At 49.3% G+C, this 22196-nt stretch overlaps 1 protein-coding gene across 4 annotated transcripts in view; it reads left to right on the plus strand.

Moving 5' to 3' along the window:
- The window catches only part of Tox2 (TOX high mobility group box family member 2), a 120070-nt gene that overhangs the window by 24729 nt on the left and 73145 nt on the right, over positions 1-22196 (plus strand). For all 4 annotated transcript variants that reach the window (XM_029474330.1, XM_029474328.1, XM_021156338.2 and 1 more), the window contains exon 2: positions 19883-19948. In XM_029474330.1, coding sequence (XP_029330190.1) covers positions 19910-19948 — 39 coding nt within the window. In that variant the 5' untranslated portion in view covers positions 19883-19909. The remainder of the gene's footprint in view (positions 1-19882; positions 19949-22196) is intronic.

Below are 22196 nucleotides of genomic sequence, written 5' to 3' on the forward strand. Positions count from 1 at the left end.
TTTACCCCTACCACGCTCACCCATCTTAGTGACTGTTACTGCCCACTGGAAGCTGAGACACAGACCTGGTCGCAGCATGGCCCCCTTCCCACCCTGCTCTAACCTACTTCTTCATGCTGCTGGCTGTCCCTTCAAAGCTTGGCCTTCTGCTACTGGGGTGACTTCATGAACCTCTTGTCTTTAACTTTCCCGTTACAATCTGCAGCCAGCTCAGCGGACTGCTTGATAGTTTGCCCCTTCCATGGACCCCAGGCACTGGCAGCTCCTCCTTACCCTCACCCCTGTTTCCATCCCAAAGCCTCTCCGGCCAGCCCAGAGCTCACCCACCTCCAAGCTCCTGGGTTTCTGCTTCCCCTGGGATCCTGTCTGCCACTCTCTAAAGCTCCTTCCCCAGCCAGACCATCCTGCCTCCTACTTCCTAATCTTCAGGCCCCGGAGTCCATAGTGGGTTTCTCTTATACCTCCAACTCCTTCTAATCTTCCAGGGACATTGCCCGGACATCAAGGCTTTGTTGAAGTCCCCTCTGATTGTCTTGAAGTGTATGTTATGGTCCCTTGAGGATCAATGTGGGGCTCTGGAGGACCTTACCTATGAATGATACATATTCATGTATTTATGTATATTTATTTAAATCTCCTGGAAGTAGCTGCTTGGGATATAATCACCTAGACAGAAGTAAAAAGAATACTCTATAAAAGTAAGTCAGGCCCTATAGACAAACCCCTTCAGAATCTTCAGTCTGTAGTTTCATGTGGCTGTGTGTCCTTGGACAAGCCACCTAACCTCTCTGAGCTTGTAGTGTTATGGGGATTAACAAGACACCATGTATCACATGTCTCTTCTTGCTAGGCTTAATTATCCCTCTAGGACACTTGGAATATTTAAATGACCCCTTCCGTTTGCTCCAGGCAGCGAAAACCTGAAGAGGGGCCAGGCACATTGGCCCTGGGTACCCCACACGGCCATAGGTCCCTAAACAGGGGCAAAATAGCAGCCACCAGGGCACCCTGTGATACGGAAGCCACAGAAAAAGCCGCAGGCCAAGCGGATGTCAGCTGCCTGGAGGCAGATGTGCTAGCGAAGCAACCCTCAGGCCTGCCCTGGCCTGTCTCTCCAACCACAGCATCAGATAAGCACGGGGAAGGAGTGCTGGCTTCCTTTCTGGGGAGGGTAATCGCAGTGCCATCTGTGGGAGGGCTTTGCCCCCATCATCCCTCTCGCCTCTGCTCCTTTCCCCAGCCTGCTCTGCTCACAGTGATGTTCCCTCGCTGACCAAGGTGACACCTGTGCACTCCCCTGTGAAGGTGGTCGGACTGGCCACTGGGCAGCATGGATGTCCCAAGCCAGTACAGGCTTGGCTGCCTCCCTCCCCTCCTACCAGTGTCTGTCTTCCTGCAACTTCCTCCTAAAGTCCAGTTGGACTGAAAGAGAATTCCTCCTGATACTGTCACCTGCTCACCACCTCCTTCCAGCTGTGTACAGCCCTCCCATGTGCTGTGCGAGCCACTTGTCTCGGATGGTTTCTCTGGCATAGGACAGTAAGCTCCAGTGGCCCTTGTTCACTAGTAATCCCTAGCAGCTCCAAACAGGCCTGGCACAAAGTAGATATAGATACTCAGTAAATAGTCTTTCAGTTCATAGACACACATGGGCATGAGACACTATCAAGTCTATCGGGAGAGCCTCCAGCTGGGGTTGGCAGTGTTTTTAGGGGCTTTAGGACTGAGAGATGGGCTCATTGTCTTTGGAGACTCTGGCATCACGATTTTATTAACCTTGAGCGAAAGTCCCTGCTGACCCTGAGGTGGCAGATGTCTGCATTCAGAGAGGGCTCTGGAAATCCATGTGGCACCTTGCAAAGGTTCAGTCTTTAAAGTTGTTGTGAGTTTGACTTTGTCCATTTGCTTTTGGGTGAGGGTCTTGCTGTGTAGCCCAGGCTGACTTCAGACTCTCCCTTCTCCTGTCCCAGCCCTCCATGTGCTGGGATCACAGATTTGACCCCCTGGCTCATGAGTTCGTCTCTGGGCCCACTATTCCAGATCAAATCCCAGCACGTCTCAGCTGTGTGGCCACCACCTCTGCATCTGGTATTTTAGTCTCCTTGTCTGTTCAGTGAGTGATGATTCTGACCTTGACTGCGTCATCTGCAGGATTGTGTATCAGCTCTGTGAAGTCCTTGTCTTGTAGCAGATGGTCAGTAAGTGACTGCTTGTTAAAACCACTCACTGAATGTATCAGTCAGCTTAGGCTCCGTTATGCCTCAGTAACAAGTCGACCCAATCCTCAGCCATTTATCACAAGGATAAGTTAGTTATCCTTTTAGTATTATATTAATTCCCTTGCCCTTTCTCAACCCTCCCAGCCCTTCACCATCTCAGCGAGTAGGAGGGTATATTTTTGTGCCTCCCAAATGTTCCATGGCAATTAGCAGATAATTAGGTCTTGGATTCGGCTCCACCCGGACTAAGGCTAGTCTCATCTCCCTCTAGAGACCCGCTGCTCCTTCAGAGCCAGCCTGGAGTTTTCATATTTGCCGTTCTGTACTTCCACAAGAAAAGACCATTCGTTTCTGCTCCTAGACCATTGGCCTAAACCAGCACCATCATATGGCGAGCACATCCAGGGTCCCCGTGCTGAGAGAAGAGAAGAGGAAGTCTATCACAGTGGGCACGTCCCGCCTGGCGGTCTCCAGGCAGAGTTAACCTTCAGCCCAAGGGAACTTACCCGGTGTTGGCTGAAAGATAGCCTTAATACATCTTTGTCCTAATTCCTGAGACCTGACTGTCATCTCGTGTGGCAAAGAAAGATAAAGATGTCAAGTTGAGGGAATTGTCCTGGCTTTCCTGGTGGCCCACAGTCATTTGAGGCAACTGTTACAAGGGATGTATCAGGGGATCTGAGACTGTACATGATGCCAGAAGAGAAGGGGTTAAGCTGATATGCTTTGAAGGTGATGAAAGGCGTCACAGGTCAAGGGTCATAGGTGGCCACTGGAGGCTGGGGATGCAAGAAATGCATTTTCCCTTGGAGTCTTTGGAGCTCCTGCCCTGACATGGTCTGAAGCCCCAAGAGATGAACTTGGGACTTCTGGCTTCCAGAACTGTGAGAGAATGCATTGTGTGGTTTTTGTCATTGCTACTAATTTTGTTTTGCTTCAGTCGGTTTGTGGGTTTGGTGGTGCTCATGACAGAACCCAGGGCCTTGTATACTAAGCAAGCATTTCACCTCTAAGGCCCAGCCAGTCTGTGCGGTTTTTACATGTACCTGTTTACAGTGATTTGTTTGGGCAGCCACGAGGAGCTAACATATCACTTCAAATCAGAAAGTACTAGCAAAACCGAATGCTCAGAAGCCTCCTCCACTCTGACAGAACAGATCTGCTCCTTTGCCCTCACAGTGGTCTGTGTCCCCTGTTCTGCCTGGCATTTCAGCCTCTTGGGGGGAATACATGGAGTTGTGGTGAAAGATGACAGTCAGAACATGTTCAGAGCCCAGGTCTGCTACTTAGAGACTTCGAGCTTGCTCCTTTATCTTTCCGGCTCAGTCCCCACCTGCTCAGTGAGCACTTGGGCGAATGGTCCCCTAGCAAGGGACTGTCTCTCAGCAAGGGACTCACACGGCTATAATGGTACTTGATTCAGCTCCAACCTCCTTTCTCGGAAACTTCTGATGAGCAGAGGGAGCAACGGGCCTCCGTGAGCAAACCTTATTTTGTAAATATACTGCCGGCTTGTTTGGCCCTCAAACCCGGCCTGATTGGCACAAGGCTCAACTCTGCGTAATACCAACCCACTTGTGTAAATATTCCCCTCCCAGTTTGACAGCACAGATGCATTTGGCAGCATGTGTCACCCCTCGCTGTTGCTTTTCTGGAAGCCGACCAAGCAAAATCAGAATTCTGGATGGCATGGGTTCTGGCTGTGCCCTGCTCCCTCCAGCCCTGCAGTGCCCAGGACTTCATTTGCCCCCATTTTCCCAGTAGCTCACATCCTCTCTGCCAGCTGGGGCTAATATGTTCTGCTACTTTAGGGCAGAGGTTAAGTCTTGGGGCAGGAAGAGCCCACACATGCAAACGTTTCTGCTATGAATTGAAAAGGGAAATATCCTTTTCTTTTGCATTGTCAGAAAAAGAAATCAAAAGGAAGTGTGTGACCAAGGAAAGGAAATTAGGGTTTGCCACCAGCATGAGTCACCCCTTTTCTGACTTCTGAGTAGGCCTGAGCCTTGCTCATTCACTCCCCGATGTCCTCGGTACCAGATTCTGTGGAACGCTGGGCCCGCAGTGATTTTTAAGCTGGCTACAGACTTCCCATTCTGGCCATCAGTGTACACTTCTCCTGGGGAGTCATGGCTGAACTCTTCATTTAATGCTGCTGCTTCTTCTACTGCTGTTGGCGCTCGCACATGTGTGTGTGTGTGTGTGTGTGTGTGTGTGTGTGTGTGTGTGTGTGCATGCGTGGCGTGTGTGTGAACTGAAATGCTTCCTACTGTGTCTTTTTCAGGGTCTTTCACCGAACTGGTGCTCACCATTTGGCAAGACTGGCCGGGTTAGCTCCAGAGATCTGCCTGGAGCCGTCTCCCCAGACCTGGGATCACAGGCACGGACTGTCATGGCCAGTTTTTTATGTGACTTCTAGGGATCAAACTTAGGTCCTCATGCCTATAAGCACTTTGCCAAGCAACGGAGCCATCCTCCAGCCTCTGCTTACTGGTGCTTTATCCAGGGCTTCCTCGGTGTGCACAGGCGCCTCGGACTCTTCTCCTGGCCCCACTTAGGACCGCAGCCACTTCTGCTTGGTCATGGGCAGGTTCCTACCTCCTCCAGACCATTCACTGCTTCTGTCTGAAGTACAGCTCAGATGCTGGCCCTCTCTGTCCATTCTCCCATTACAGCCCTGTTGCCCCTTTCTCTTGGCTTTTCTGTCTCTGTGCACTTCCGCCTTCTCTACCCATCTCCCCCACCCCTGAATGGGCCCTTTTAGGTTGTAGGCCTGGGGATGGCTCATCCCCAACCCTCCCTCTTGCCTCATGTCTTTGCCCACCTCACCTGTCTCCTCATGCTTGCAGCTACCTCCTTGGTGCCTAGCCCCTATCAAGTCTCCCACAAGCCTGTCACTTACTCTGATTTGAACTCCTGCTCCAGTCCCCATCATCAAACAAAGGCTGCCTGTGCCTCACGGATACCAGGGTGTCCTTGAGGCAGTTGGGCACCAGGAGGAGGGAATGGCTTCAGACACAGATTGGGGTCTTGGGTACTCTTCCCTGCTGTCTGACCATTTGGCGACCACCATATTTCTTTCCAGTCAGCTAAAGCTATTTTCTGTGTGATATAAAATTGGCTAGTTCCACACTTGCGGGTTTGTGTCACGTGTGCTTCTTCATTGCCATTGAATGAAGTGTACGTTTTCACCAGCATCTATTTCTTGGAATGTTGCCTGTCAGGTGACTTTCCTGTTTGAGTCTCACATCTTTTTGTCTCTCAGCATCTTGCATTTCGTTGAAGGTGACGGAGCCATTTCTACCTCGTATATATTAACAGTCTCTTCGTTGCTGCTGATATTTTCCTAGTCTGATGTCCTTTTCATTTCAGTTTTATTATGCTTCCATCCACAGAAGATATTAATGTGTGTATATTTGAGCCTGTCAATCTCTTCCTCTGTGATTGCTTCAAGGGCTGAGGAAGTCACCCCGCCCCTGCAGATCTGATAAACATTGTGTCCTCTCCTCTGATTGTTTCCCTCCAGTAGCTTTGTGTACTTAACTCTTAGCCCATCTGCAGTGCTTGAGGTTGGTGGCTTGCTGTGGTTATCTGCTTCAGTGTACCCATAACAGGACGAGCCCTGATGTCTTGCGTTTATTAAATAATTGCTCTTTATCTCTTTGTTTCCAAAAGGAAAGACAAAATAAAGTAGCCGTCCCGAGCGAGCGTGACTTTTGGCAGCCATGAGTTGGTTTTGCCACCGTCCAGTTGTGTGACCCCACAGCTTGCAGATGAGAGTCTGTTTATTTTCTCCTCTGAGGAATGTGATGTTGCCATCTTGCTCCCAGAGCTGTTGCAAAGGCCATCCCATGGCTCCGGGCGCAGAGGGAATGAATGCCCCCTATGGCCTGGTGTTTCCTCATCTCACTGGGGCTAACATTACAAATTTGTTCCTTTGTTTTAAAAATCATCATTTGGGGACTGGGAAGATGCTTCGTGGTTCAGTTGACAAAGTGCTTGCCATGCAACCCTGAGGTCCTGAGTTCAGATCCTCAGCATCCATTTAAAAAAATAGGTGTGTAGGTCTTCACCTGTATCTCTAGCACTGAAGAGGCAGAGATGGGGCCAGCGTGGGGGTGGGGGTCCCTGGGGCTTTCTGGCAACCCAGCCAAGCCATGGTGTCAGTGAGAGTCTTTGTCTCAAACACTAAGGTCGAAAGCAGTTAAGGAAGACACCCACTCCTCCCATGCACACACAAACATGATTACATGCATGTGCGCATGCATGTACATACACATACACACAATTTGTTCTTTTTAAAAATTTTTAAAGATTATTTTATTTTACATGTATGACTGTCTTGCCTGTATGAGCATATGTACATCACACGTGTGCTGGTCCCTCCAGAGGTCCTGGCATTGGTTCCACACACATGTTCTTTCAGGTGTGTCACTACCTCCTTGGCTTTGTAAGCTGCTCTGCAAAAAGTCTCACCGTCTCTCCAGAGCAGGCTCCTGTGGCTGTTCTGTGAAGACCGTGGAAGGTCTCCTTAAGGTTCTCCTCGGTAATTGTTGGTCCTGTCTCTCCCATTTCACACTGGAAACCAGCTCACTTGGAACTAATCCTCTTTCCCTAACTCACATGCACACACCAACGCACACAAGCACACCGCGTGTCTCACCCTCTACCTTTGTCTCACTCCGCCTCTCTACCTGACAGATGTACATCACTTGCATTTCTGTGGCTGGTCCTCAGCATGGTGCCTCCTTCTTTCTGAGGGTCAACATGTCCTGTGAGCCCTGTGTGCCCCTGGAGGTCATTCCCCTTAGAGTTTCACCTGGCTCATAATGTCACAGATGCTCAAGTCAAGGCTGGGGAAAAGCTTTGAGCTCTGACAGTAACTGGATCGTATCTGGATTGTTCTGGAGGCACACACAGGCTTGGGGGACCCACCAGGGTGGTGGCAGTAGCTCTTCATATGATATTGCCAGTAGCCGAGGGACATCTCCCAGCCTTATCTTTGGTTTAACCTAATGGAATGCAGAGAATTTTGAAGTGTGACCAGCCTCCACAGCTTGTGATTTCCCCTAAGCCAAGTCCTGTAGTTGTGAAGAGAGATTAGAGTAATTCCTAGGGATAGCCTGTGCTATAGAGGGCAGTTTACAGCTCTGTTTTCTGAGGGAGAAAAGGCCTATTAAGACAGTCTCCAACCCCATGGCTTCCTTGAGGCTCCAGGAGAGAGCTGAGCTCTGGGGCATAAGGTTTCAGTGGTGAAGAACAGAAGGGTAGCCCCCCAGCCTAGAAAGTTGTCTGTATGAATGGATAGTTTGTTTATGACAGGGTCTTACTATGTAGCCTCAGCTGCCCTTGAACTCAGATCCTCCTGCCTCACGCTTTCTAATGGTAGGATTGCTGCTATATGCTACCACGTCTGCTTCCACCCCCATTTTACAGGGGAGGAGTCTGAGGTTCAGAGAGCCAAGATCTTTTCTCATAGCCACACAGCAGCCAAGTGAAGAACTGGGACTTGAACCCAGGTCTGCAGGCTTTCAGAGATGCAGCTGATATCCCCTCTAGCTGGTGGCAGTCCAAAGGCAGGTAGCAACACCGCGCTTAAATATCTATGAGCGGAGTTTACAAACATGCTGTACTCTGTGGATGCTGGAGAGGGAAGTGAACCTGGAACTTTGTATTTGCTGTCTTTGGGGTTAGATGCACAAGTGGCGGGTTCAGGTGACCCAGAAAAGCCTTTCTAGGTCAAATTACAATTTCAAAGGACTTTCTCCCCCTCTCCTTTTAAAACCACCCTGCGATCCAACACTCAGTACTGCCGTTGACATCTTTCCCTTCCAACAACACCAGCCCTTTGTGGCATGATTGAGGGGCTTGTTTTGCAGCCCTGGGCAGAAAATATCTTCCAGATCATCTGCCGCTCATTGTCTCGGCTCCCCTCCCCCAACCCCGCACAGTGTCCCACCCGATACAGGGCTCTTGTGGCTTTTAGTTAATTGTCTCTGGCAAGGATCTGTTCTGGGACTTGTTCCCAACCGCACAGAAGATAGATCATTGTCAAGCACAAATATTGGCAGTTCTGGGCAGCTCAGGGCTCTAGGCTGCTAACCACAGCCGGCCTCCAGGGAACGACGGGGTAAGAGCACAGAATAGGCTTAACCTGGTCACTGGAGCACAGGCTCTGAGTTCAAATCCTACAGGGGTTCTCCCATTGTCTAGCTGTATGGTCTTGGACAAGCATGTTCACCTCCTTAGACTGTAGTTCCTTCGCTGTGGAATAGCAGCCTGGATCATAGTTACTTACCTTATGGGTTTCAGAAGATCAAATGAGTTACTGTGGGCATGTCTATGCAGCAAGTTCTATGTCATTGTTGTGCAAGTTACTTAATGTGAGCACATGAGCCGCCCAGTTCTTCTCCAAGACTGAGACATTCATCCTGCATGCTCCTGCCTCATAGTCCGGCCTCACCCTGGCGATGGCTTTGGGTGAAGGAGGAACCTTGGATCTGATGGCTGGCCTACTTTTAAACACAACATTTGGCTCCCTGCTCTGATTTGGGACATCTCCTCAAGGCCATCTTGGCTCCAGAGTCTCCTTGGGACAGGCTGTGCATGCTCCACTACACAATCCTCATACCTGGCTTCCCTGAAGCAGTTCACAGTGAACATCCACCTGTAGCTGGGCTCTAGATGTTGAGCAAACTCTGGCTTTTAGTTTAAGATCTATGCGCGAGTGTGTGTGTGTGTGTGTGTGTGTGTGTGTGTGTGTGTGTGAGAGAGAGAGAGAGAGAGANGTGTGTGTGTGTGTGTGTGTGTGTGTGTGTGTGTGAGAGAGAGAGAGAGAGAGAGAGAGAGAGAGAGACCTCTTGTGGGACTTGGGGGGCGTGTCTTGTCACCCTGACCTCCAGTGTCTGAATGTGTACCACTTAGGCACCTCTGCACCTCTACCTACCTGGTGATCCCTGGCACCCCTGCAAGGATGGGTCCTCATTCTTCAGCCCTCTTCAGAGGGGAAGGAGGAGAGACCTTAAGGGACTACCAAAGGGCCCAGAGAGTTTGTTTAGTCTGTCCAGACACAGATAAAGACACTGAGAAAGCAGAAGACCTTATCTGTTGCCACCTAGTGAACTGGTGTCTCCCTTTTTTCATTGGAGGAAGTCACCTGCAATAGGAGGTTGGTCCTAGTTACTTGTGACACTCTGGTCCAACAAATATCATACTTTATAAATGTCCCCAGTCTGGCCTAGGTGTGGCTCCTGGAGGGACAGTGTAGAGGTTGTCTAGGTACCAGCTGTGTAGAAAAAGATAAGAAGGGAGCTGCTGTGGAGAGTCCCAGTCCGTAGAGAGCTGGGTGCATGCTGGAGCCTGAGCCACCTTAGGGCAGAAGAGGGCGGTGGGCATATTTGTTGTAGCACGAGCCCAGGCTGGATGGCTGGGCTGGCCGGCAGATTGTCAAGTGCTTGAGTTCTACTTCAAGGTTTTTGACTCTTAGTAGACATGGTGGGGTGGTGCATGTCTGTAATCCCAGCACATGGGATGTTGAGGCAGAAGGATTGTTGTGAGTTCAAGGCCCGCATGGGCTACATCACAAGACCCTGTCTAGAAACTAAGAAACAACAAAAAGTTGGAGTCTTCCTCGGGGCTTGGCAGAAAAGGATTTGGCCGGTGTCGCATGGGGGTCTTGAGTGAGGGGGCAGGACTGGTGCTGAGGGGCATGGGTACCAGCGGCACTGTGGGGGATGGTTGAGACAGGGTTAGGGGATCCCTCTTTTCCCTTCTCCCCATCCCCAGCAAGGCTCATTGGCATTAGCCTAAGCTGGACCAGGGGGATGCTAGGGACACAGCTGGGACCAGCTGAACACACATATGTTAGGATTCTCATAGAGGATCCGGCAGAAGGCCACAAAGTCCTGAGCCCAATCTGATGGGTTCCCAGCCCTGCCCCTTGGCCAGCCTCATCTGACCACACCCTGACCTACTTCCCACCCCCGGCCCCCTGCAGCCGAAGCCAGGCCTGCAGCCCCCCTCCCCTGGCACCGTTCCCCCTCACAGCGGCCAAATGAAAATGTTTGTTGAAAACAACATGTGCATAATTAAAGCTTAATGAGCGCTTGTCTGTTTGGAATGTGCAATTAGATTTATAATCGGGGATGGGAGCGGGCTCCAAATGGCTTTAAATGGAGCTGAGAGAGAGGATAATTTTTGCCATAAATCTGCAGTAATGTACTTGATGTGCGAGTTACCAGAGGCAGCACCAGGCCACCATGCTGTACCCGTTGGGCAGCTGCAGATGACTGTAGTGCTACGGTAGGACCTGCCAGTGACTTTGGAGGAGGCTTTTCTTCGTTAGATCTGGAACAGCCACCTGCATGCCGACAGATCTGTAATTGAGTCCACTGTGGGAGATGGGACCTTCTGCTGAGTCTACTGCTCTGGCCCCAGGATGACATGGCTAGGCAAGACTCCTCCGTCCTGAAAATGTCAGCAAGGAGAGCTCTGGGGTGCAGCATGATCCTCAACCTTCTTTCCTGCTGTGTGCCCCAGAACTCAGAACATGTCACAAGGCTTCAGTAAGCATTTGGTGAATGAATGGATGGCTCTATGTCGGGTTCTTGCCTCTTACAAGTCTTTTTGTGTGAGCCTCAGTTTCCCCATATTGACACAGAGAAATGGATTTGGCCATTGCTGATGCCAAGTTTGCCCTGTCCAGAGCCCTGGGTCTGGGGCAGATGGTGGCTGGGCCAGAATCTAGATCAGCCAGGTCAAGCAGAAAAGAATCGCAGGTGGGGCTGGGTCTCAACTCTGTGGCAGAGAGTCTGGGGCAGTACGTAGGAGGTCTTGGGTTCCATCTCCCAATGCAAGGGAAGCAGAAATAAATAGATGTAAAACAAACCACATAATGTGCTTTTGAGTATCTTTGTAGCCACATACTAAGGAAGTACAAGGAGAGAGGCAGAATGAAATCTGGTGACCTGGGCCAGCTAAAGGGTTGTTCCTATATGTAATCAATATAACGTTATTGATGAAGTACTGGACATTCTTGTTATTCTTATGTCTTTGAGATCTGGTGTATATCAAATACTCAAACACCCCAGTGTGAACAAACCACATTTCTAGGAGGCTGGTGGAGAGGGCTAGGGTCCCCATCTGTGAGGTAGAGATGGGATCCACCTTCCAGAGGAGCCTGGCTCCGGTAGCACTCATCTGTGACTACTGTGGTGACTCTAGCCACCACAATACTTCTTGATGATTTCTATTGACTAGAACAATGTTACTAACTTCTGTGGGCAGTGGAAACAAGGGTCTTCCCAGGGCCCAAGGGCTGAAGGGGTTTGCAGCCCCATAGGAGGAACAACAATATGAACCAACCAGAACCCCCAGAGCTCCCAGGGACTAAACCACCAATCAGATAGCTCCAGCCTCATATGTAGCAGAGGATGGACTTGTGGGACATCAATGAGAGGAGAGGCCCTTGGTCCTGTGAAGGCTTGATGCCCCAGTATAGGGGAATGTCAGGACAGAGAAGTGGGAGTGGGTAGGTTAGTGAGCAGGGGGAGGAGGAGATGGGATGGGGGGGGTTGGAGGGGAAACCAGGAAAGGGGATAACATTTGAAATGTAAATAAAGAAAATATCTAATAAAAAATGCAAATATCTCAGGAGAGTGGAGAATTCAGTCTGCCCAGCATTTGAACCCTGGCAGCCTGGCATCTGTGTCTGGATAAACTATAATTGCACTTCTCCATGTGGTGGTGGGCCTGGATTTGCTCAAGCCTGAGGGTTCCCTTAGTTAGGCCAATTCTGATCCTCTCTCATCTGCAAACGTCTCTTTCCCCTCGCCTGTCTGCTGACTCTTCTATGTGATACCCGGCTCTCTGCAGAGCCCAGATCACAGCTGACACACTCTTGCTGCTGGCGACAGACCTCAACTCTGTCCTTGCAGACTGAGAGTTGTCACCGGCTGCAGTAGGCCTGGCAGGAGCAGAGAGCTGCTTTGAGCCTTTCTCTTCAGATCGCTGCAGGCACATCACACGGTGCCTTGCAACTGGCTGGGCTGAGAGCTGTGCAGCCTCCACTTTTGACCTGTGTCTCTGTGCAGAGCTGAGAATCAGCAGCTTTGTCACAGTTGCAGCTTTGGTACCCAGGCTTCAAAACAGGGTTAAAAGCACTGGCTGGCTCTGGGCAAGCTTCCAACTACCCCGCATCTCACTTTGGTCATCTCTATAGTGGGGCTGCTGGTGGCGGCCTTGCTATTTCTAGGGGGTTCTAATGAGATGCCCAGGCATCGCTCTGGGTCTGGAAAACTGGTCACTGGCACATGCTCACAACGATTCGGATGTCATGTTCCTGCTCTTTAACTTGTCTGTTCCTATCATCTGAGCCCTGCCTAAGTGCCTCTGTTGAGAAGCCATCCTCCCTGCTTCTCCTCCCCTGCTAACCCTGTCCTGGTCCCTGTCACGGCTATCAAAGAAAACATCACTGCTTGAGGGTGCGATGAGAGCTATGTTCAGTGCTTTACTTTGGAGTTACAAGTCAGGCTGAGGCTGGTATTGATGTTCAGGGAAGCATGGTGGAGTAGACTAAGATACTTAGAAAGAGAACCCGTGTGGGCTGGCAAAGCTGTGGCCACAAGGCTGTTGAAGTAGGCCGTTATTGGTCACTTGGCTTTCAGGGGCTGGCCAATGCAAAGCTGACCGTGGCGGTCAGGATGGGCTATGAACTGGTCTGTGGTCCTCTATTGTGGCTTAAAGCTGGGGCTAGGGAGTGTCCATTTGTCATCTGAAAGGCTGGAAAAAGACCAGACCACTTGACTGGTGGCTTCTGGAAGGCAGGGCCATGTCTGATCACTACACCCTGCCTGATATCTAGGGCACTGTTTGCACATGGTAGGCAAGCACCACCCCTCAGCATCCTCTGAACACCTGTGCTTCCCATGATTTCTGATTTCTCTTTCCCAGGAGGATCGGCAGCTCCTGGCATTTGGGGGCTGTTCTGAAGCACACAGTAGGGGTTTAGGAACTCGTTGTTAGTTCTTGATACAACAGTGGCCCTGACTGGCCTCACTTGGCACTTAAACCAGGACCAAGAATAGGGGAAGGGCAATTTGGACCTGGGGGTCAAAGAGAAGGATCTGACCATGAACTGGAGGGAAGCACTGAGCCTTTCCAGCTAAAGGAAAGGGAACCAGAATGGGTGAGACAAAAATAACTAGGGAAGATTGGGAGCGTCAGGGGCAAGCTGGATGGCCTAGGCTTTTCAGTGGCATAGGGGACAAGGTCATGAGTGAACTGTGGGGTTGGGACTGATCAAGGGATATGAGTGAGCTTATAATTACAAAGTTAGAGAGCCACTACTAAGCAACTGTCAGAAATAATTAACATTTTAAAACACTGCATTATAGATATCATCTGCTATTGGATATCTGATTACGATTGGATATCTGATAACAGACACCAGAATTGTCGTGAGGTAGGAATAGCAACTCTTTTTTGAAATCTGTGCATGTGTGTGTGCACCTTCAAACACACAAGGGGACATGTTTGCAAGGGTGCATAGACACATATGCACATGTGCACGTATGGAGTCTTCCTCCATTTGCTCTTTACTTTATCCTTTGAGGCAGGGTCTTTGAACCCAGAGCCCACTGCTTTGGCTAGTCTCACTAGCCAGCTTTCTCTGAAAATCCCCTGCCTCCACCTTCCAAACACTGGGGTTACAGGTGGACTTCCTCACCAGTTCAGAATCTGCCGAATTTGCATTGGTCCTGTGGCTCCGACCTCTGAACCTTACTCACTTGCAGGGCAAGTGCTTTATCTGCTGAGACATTTCCCCAGCCCTAGCTGCTGTTTTATAAGGGAACCGAGAGCATAAGAAGTGAGGTCCAAGGTCACCCAGCTGGTACACAGGGGAAGCGGTGCTCAGATTCCGAAATCCATACTGCCGCCAAAGCTTTCACAGCTGAGAAGAACTAAGCCCAAAGCTGATTTTACCTAAATGTGGGTTTTCTGGTGTACTCAAAAGCATGAACTTTTTAGTGCAAGATCATTGGGTGGAGCATGTTGCCAGAATGCCTTCAAGGAAACAGAAGTTAGAAAAAAATTGGAATTCAGGGGGCAGAGAAATGAAGAAGAGAGTGTTCTGGGCTGATGATAAGGTAGGGGCAAGGAGACAGACACCAGAGCACCCCCCCCCCAGCATCCAGGGTAGTATGGTGTATGTATGTGTGTGTACATATATTATAGAAACCAAACAAGGCTTGATCTGGGGACAAAGGGACTGCCTGACAATGCCAGATCAGTGGAGAAGCTGAGCGAAGCACTTTTGTGGGTGATCAGATTGGGGAAGATCGTGTCAGAGTCCCCCAGGGATATCGAGCTGGGCCTGTGTGGAGGTGATATATGGTATGGTTAGAGAGTGCTAGAGAAAGAGTCAGTCCATGCCCATGAGGTCAGTGTGGAGGTATTTTATTTGAAATGCTCATGGACCAAATGGGAAAGTTGGGGTGACTTGGCTAAAGACGAGTGCCTGAGAGGTGGTGACATACAGCAACCGTGAGGACGTAATCTTCTTTGGGGAAAGGACAAAGGGAGGAGAAAATACCAGACACGCTTATCAACCCCCTACTAATCCACTCATGAGCTGAGCCTATTTCCTCCCAGGTACCCACCCACATCTCATGCATCCTAGACTCCCCCCACCGCCACACACACATTCGTTTATCTTATATGCCATCCTGGTCATTTTCATCTGCCTGCCTTTTCATACTCAGCTATTTTGTCATATCCACTCGTTCATCCTCTCTCTCAACTCATCCGCATACCCCAACCCCATCGACCCATCTGTCCATTCATCACACATGCAGGTGGCAACCTTGTTATCCCTTCACCTCACTAAGGAGCCACCTCATCCACAATGAATAGGTTAGTGTTGATAGTCGGCTGAGACCATGTTATAAATATGCTGGCTAGCTAGAATACACCATCAAAGTGAGTTTCAACTGTTCTTAAATTACAACTACTAGAGAGTGTAAATTACATGTGTGGCTCACACTTATGGATCATATTGTTTTCACTGGGCAGTGAAATTTATGCTATCTGTCATCCATCTATGTATCCTCCTCCATCTCGCCGCCCATTCATCTATCCACCTATCCATCCATCCATCTATCATCCACTCATCTAGCTGCCTGTCCATCATTCATTCATTACTCTGTATCAATTGATCATCAAGTGATCTGTCTATCCATACACCTATGGATCCATTCATTTGCTAGTCATTCTTTGGTTTCTTCATCTATCTATATCTATGCATGCACACACTATCCATACCTACATGCATCCATTTATACATACATACATACATACATACATAGGGACATCCATACATTCAACCTTCCATCCATCTGTCCATACATCCATCCATACCTACATGCATCCATTTATACATACATATATACATTCATACATACATATATACATATATCCATTTATACATCCATCCTTCCATATATCTATCCATCCATCCATCCATCCATCCATGCATCCATTTATACATACATACATTCATCTATCCTCCCATCAATCCGTACATACATATTCATTCATTTGTCACTGCATCTAGCCATCCACCCATCCATTAATCCACCATCTTAAATCCCTGCCTTAATCCATCATTCATTAGCTCCTATATCAGTCCGCCCATTCTTTATCAGCCCTGCCTCTGCTGATCCACCTGTCTCTCCATCATCCGTTCCCCATTCGTTTGTTCCTGCATCAATCCCTCCACTATTTTCCTCCCTTCTCTCATCGGCTCACTTCCCATGTGTCTCCATCTCATAGCACATATCTGTGAAAGATGTATATTTTTATCTATCATGAGTCAGAGGCAGTAGGTTGGAAGAGTGGGGAAGCCAAGGCTTACGTGGAAGGAACTTGCCTACGGTGGGACAGATGGAGCTGGGCTTTGTCTCTATCAGATCAGGGATCCTCATTTCTCACTTTGGCTGCTTTTTCGTTAGGTATCTTTTAAGATAAAAACAGTCCTTCGGGGAAACACAATGTGCTTAGGTTTGGGGGTGGGAGGTGGCTGTTGCAATAGAGGCCTAAGAGCTCCTATCCCTGAGGCGACCACACAGTGTGGAGCAAGTCAGCCCCTTTAGAAGCCTCTGGGAACCTATCCCTGGTGGCTGACATGAAAGGGTTATCCCTACACATTCGATATTTGAAAAAAGGAATGTGGGTTCTTTCAGATTCCAAAACTCATTTCCATGACAAAACTCTTGGGGAGAGAAGATGAAGGGCCTGGCTTTTGCAGAACAATCTTCCAGCTGTAATGAGGGCTGAAGATGGCAGTAGAGAAGGGATTATAATTAGAATATGAAATGGGGAAAATTAATCTATTCCAGGCAACGGTAAGAGGATGTTCTGACGTCTCATAGCGATTCTTTGGCTGTTGTCCCCCCCCCCACCCCCCATGTTTCTTCTGCACGTTTAAAAGCACACAGAAGGTTGTGCAGTGTGAACAATGACTCTTGGCATCTGGGAAATTGTGAGGTGTGCACAGGGTTTCCGCCCATGTGCTGTCACTGAGTGTGTGTCTTTGGGAACACGAAATGTGTGTTTGTGTTCACACGTATGTGAGTTCCAGCAAACACTTGCAGGTGCCTGGTGTTTTTCTGCATCTGGCACCCCCTCCTGTCTTGTGTGTGTGTTGAGGACTGTGTGCCAGTTTCTCACTGCATGAGAATGTACCCTGTACTGGATATGAGACCCATGGGACTGAGTTGTGCGATGTAGGTCCACACAAACCCAGGTTTGTGGCATATGTGTGTCTGTACTCTTGGCTCACTTCGGCATGTCCTGGATGGTGGTGGAGATGTGAGCATTTTCCATCTGGTCTATAAACACAGAAACATGTGAAGGAAGGTGGTCCTGCCCTCTCTTATGGAAGGGATTGTTCTGTGACCTTTCCTTCACTTATTCATTCTTTTTCCAGAAAGAGTCCTCCACAAGAAGAACAGGAAGAAGTCTCAGTCCTTTGTTTCTAGAGGCCAAGGAAGTAGAAGACAGCTCCCCCAACCCCGCCCCAAGTTCTTGAGACCCACCCCTCCCTTTCTCCCTGGATCCAAGGTCTCTGCCCAGTACAGATTTGACAGAGATGGGCAGACAGCCGATGTCCCTCTCCCTCTGCCTTAGCCCCTGTTCACAGCTGTTCATCCCAGCAAACTTCAGAACACTGTGAGATACCTAACACTCTCCAAATTGAGGCAGAGGGAAAGGGCTGAGGCTCTCAAGGAGCAGTCCACTAACCAAGTCCTTCCTTTAAGCCAAAGCAAGCTTCACTCTAAATGTGACAGCTCTTTCCTACATGTCGCTCGAGCTGATGGATGCATGAACGAGCGAATGAGTCTATTTGTGAGATTCTCTGGTGACCTCACAGGAGTTCACTGCCCTAAAACCTCTTGGCAAACCCTCCATCAGGGCTTCCTGTCCTGAGGCCACCATCTATTGCTCACTCTGGACAACTCTTCCCTCTCCCCCAAGTGTCCAACACACTTGTCAAGCACCTGCTGTGTCTAGGGCCCTGGGCCGATTGTTGATGACATGAAAGGATCTAGAAAAGCCTTGTCTCTGTTTACAGGGAGCTTGGAACATGATTGGGGAGAAACCAGGCAACGCAAACAAGATGACACCTGTGTGGTCTCTTCCCCCATTGAGTGACTGACCCTGTCCTCGTATTTCCTTGGTTTTTAATGGGAGAAAGGATGCTGACTTCATTGAACCACTGAGATCCTACATAGAAAACATGTCACTCAGAATGACTCGGGCACAGTCACTCTCTTTGTCACTTTTCCACTGTATACAAAAAAAAAAAAAAAAAAAAAAAGAGGGGCTGCTAGTTATATACTAGCCAGAGTTTCATAATGGATGTCTATTGCACAGCATTTCAGGGGGCATTGTCCAGTCTGGTTTCTTGTTCCGTGTCATTATGTATTTATTAACTTCCACTACCCTGTTTAGTTGCTATTGTGGTAGAAAATGTCTCAGCTCCCTGGTGAAGCTCCTCCTCCGAGCACAGCTTGAAGTCCCAGATCTCTGGGCACATTCGGTGTGGTAGGGAATCCAATTTGAGCAGTGTACATGGCAAATGAAGGAATGAAGAGAGGGCTAGAAGGTTACAGGCTGTAGAAAAGAGAGGAGGTGGCAGCAGGGGAGGCTGGCTCTCTGAGCCCACAGAGGTAGGGCTTGCCTCCTGCAAGGTTGCTGTACACAGGTTTGAGGGAAGGGCTTGGATAGACATCTACACGGCTGAGGGAGTGTGGAGTTCCACATCATGCATCTGCATAACTGTACTCATGAAAATTAGTGCCACAGAGAAACTCACACCCCGGTGCAGTGACTAATGCAGCCATGTTGAAATATGAAGGAGAGAGAGTGCATTAGGCCACAGACTCAGCTAATTGAGGCTCCTTGCTGCCTTCTTAGTGTGGGATTCGGGGGCCTAGCAGAAGCAATTACATTCTCATATAGAGCGCTTTTCCAAGGTGTGTTTTCATCAGAAAAATGAGACACAGAACAATATACAGAGTGTTAGAATTTGGAAGGCAAAGTAAGTATAGACATGTTGCCCTCGGCAGATGTGACCCCCCACACTCTTGCCCCTGGCCCAGTGGAGGCCATCCCACTCAGAAAGCTTCGCTTCCTGGTGTCTCTTAAGGGCAGACCACAGCAATGGCTGGTTGTTGTAGACAGTGGAAAGCCATCATCCCTTGCCTCATGCTGAGACTGACCCTGTGTGCATGTGTGCAGTTCACGTCTCAGAGCCACTATGGGATGAAGCTGAAGTGGGTGTTGTCTCTTTCAGGTCTGGCCGATGTCCAGACAGGTTAACCCTCAAATGGCGCTCACTCAAAAGTGTGCACATGACTCTATCTCTGCTCCTGGGTAATGCTGTAAAAATGCCTCTCTCCAGGAAAAGGGACCACCTGGTGGCATGTGGGGAAAGCTGCTCTAAGCCGTCCTAGGACGAGGGGACCCCTGTCCTATCCTCGTTTCACAGATGAGGAGTTTCAGAAGTAGGGACACTAGCAGAAGCTCACGCATTGGTAGCTGCTTCCAGGGCCCAGGTTTCTCCCTCTGTGCCTGTTCCCCATGGCGGGCAGTTCTTCCAGAATCCAGAAGTGGCAGATTCTCCAACAAAGGATTGTGGTCCCCATTGGAGGCAGAGACAAAGCCACTTAGGCGAGGAAGGTTGTAGAGGGCTTCTCTGACGCAGGCTGTCGTTGATCCAAGGCAATGGACTTCAAGATCTTTCCCTGGCACGTGGGGGTCCAGCTCTAGCTGATTGCCTCGGTCACTTTGCATAGAAGAGTCATTTGTATACTTGCAGGGGTGGGCAGCTCAGTGCCTGTCAAGGTGGCCTGCTGTGACAGCCAACAAAGTGCCAACAGCGGAAGACACTGCCTGTCTTTGTCCTGTGTGTGATTGATGGTCCTGATCTGGGCTTTCAAGGGCCATGGAACAGGGGGCACTGGCCCTGCTGGATTGCAGCCATAGGCATCCTGGGCTCCAATCTCCTTTACGTCAGCACAGTCTCCTAACCTCTTTGGGCTACTACAGGTCCCGGTTCCCTCCAGGAACACTGTAATGAGAACTGCTTCTCTCTGTTCTAGTTTGATGGTGACAGTGCCTACGTGGGGATGAGTGACGGAAATCCAGAGCTCCTGTCAACCAGCCAGGTGAGTGCCTGTCTCCATCCCCGAAGGGTCTGAGCCTTGGGTTGGTGGAGCCAAGATGCTGCTGGTGTTGAGGTAGGAGGCCTGCAGTTGCTGGAGTCATAGGACATGGCCTGGTACAGTCAAACCAGGGCTACAGTGCTAGCTGTCTTTGGCTACTGTTGACTTACAGTGGGCACCACTGAGAACTTGATACTTTAAGTCTATTGCCCCACATTCCCTGTGCAAGGGACAGGTTTCACAACAGAGAGTTCAGGTGTCCCATGGTCTCGGCCACTGCCTTCCTCCTGCACAGCACTTGTGGGGACACCTGGAGAGAGTGTCTACATACAGGTGAGGAGATTCTAACCCTCACACAGAATCAGTTATCTGAGGCCACTGAGGAGGCAGAGGGCAAAGTTTTCCCGGAAGGTCCTCTTCAGTGATCCAGACCTCTGGGGCCATAGACGGAATCAGATTTTCCAACAGAAAAGAGAAAGCTAACATTTCACAAGTTAAACATCCTCGCAACAGACTGTGGCCAGGAAAGGGATCCTTACTGTATGTAGACTATGACAACAGAGAGAATGGCACCCTAAGGCAGGAGAGCCTGCAGGATGGCAACAACTAAAGATGCTGAATGGGACCACGGAGTTTCCCAGCTGCTGGGAACCTTGAGGAGCTGGAGGACAAGTCTGGCCCTGCTCTTGATTCTGCCTTGTGTCTTGGCAACTGGAGTTGGCTGCCTCCGGCCCCCCAGCCATTATGATTGTTTCATATCCTCTGGCTGGGGAAAGCAAGCCTATTAATGCATGGGCGTAGGCAATGTACCTTATTCTGTGACAGGTCCAAGGGGCCATAAATGAGTAGGATGTGGGCCTGTGGCCCATGGAGAACTCTGCTAATGAGGAAGATAGAGCAGTCCAAGTGGCAAGGATGCTGATCGTGGGGTGCCACACTCCACTCATTCTCTGGCCTGCCCTATGTGAGCGATATCCTGCCATCACAGAGCTGCCTTTGTGCTGCTATATCATGTGCCAGCCTGCAGGAATGGTGAGTGAGACTCCAAGGCCTGGGCGTGTCCCAGTGACAATGCTTGGTTGTCCAGATTTAGCTTGTCATCCCAAGGGCTCAGAGCTTGCTCTGAGCCTCTTTGAGTCATTCCAAGGCCACACTGGACTTGGGAGCAGGCTGAAGTCAAAACCAACCTGTCACTTCCTTAGACAGCTGTTTGTGGCTTCCAGTTCTGACCTGGGGCTAGGGTTGTCTCTCGTGGCACCAGTTGGTTTTAATTTCTGGCTCTTTTCACTGTCTACGGTCATCTGCCACACTTGTGATGACTTAGATGGTGCCTGACCTCCACACAAGACCGTGACCTCCGTGGCATGCTGATTGTGAACTCCATACCCTCCACAGAGTTGTGGGTGTGACCCAGAAAGCACTCCGGGAATACTGGTGTGATGTGTCAATGTGGCCTCTTTATTTATCCTTTGAACCTCACCTTCCCTAACAGGAGAGCAGGGTAGTTAAGGACTTCTCATGAATTCTTCTAGGTCTTTTTGCTGTCACCAGAGGGTCTGCCTAACTTAAAAGAGACATTAGGAGCTGGGTGTAGTAGATATTCACCTGAGCTCCCAGCACTTGGGAGGCTGAGGCAGGAATATAGTTAAGTTTGAGACTAGTATTGGCTACCTAGTGTATATACCTAGTACAGCAATACTCCATATAATAATAGTAATAGTAATAATAATAATAATAATAATAATAATAATAATGTATATACATAGTACAGCAATACTCCATATAATAATAATAATAATAATGTATATACATAGTACAGCAATACTCCATATAATAATAGTAATAATAATAATAATAATGTATATACCTAGTACAGCAATACTTCATATAATAATAATAATAATAATAATACTGTGAGAATAAGTCCAGCCAGTTGCATAAGCCAAATTTAATATCAGCAACTTAACAAATGTAGCCTTGAAAACTTCTCATAGTGTATTTTTTCTTTTTTACTGCAAAATAAGGACCTCACAACACAGTGGCTAAAAACTACAAGTGTGTAGATAGTTTCGGGCTGTATTAGTTGGCTCCTCCCCATATCCCTCTCCTCCCAACTCCTCCCCGAAACCCCAAGCCCCTGCCCTCCCCCATCACTGGCTAGCCTGAGGCTATAAACATGGCAGGGACAGGTTCCCAGAGTAGCAAGTCCAGAAGCTGTCCTCTACCCTCTTGAGGCCCAGACATGGAACTG

This window comes from Mus caroli, chromosome 2 (genome assembly GCF_900094665.2).
Source record: "Mus caroli chromosome 2, CAROLI_EIJ_v1.1, whole genome shotgun sequence".
Classification (NCBI taxonomy): Eukaryota; Metazoa; Chordata; class Mammalia; order Rodentia; family Muridae; genus Mus; species Mus caroli.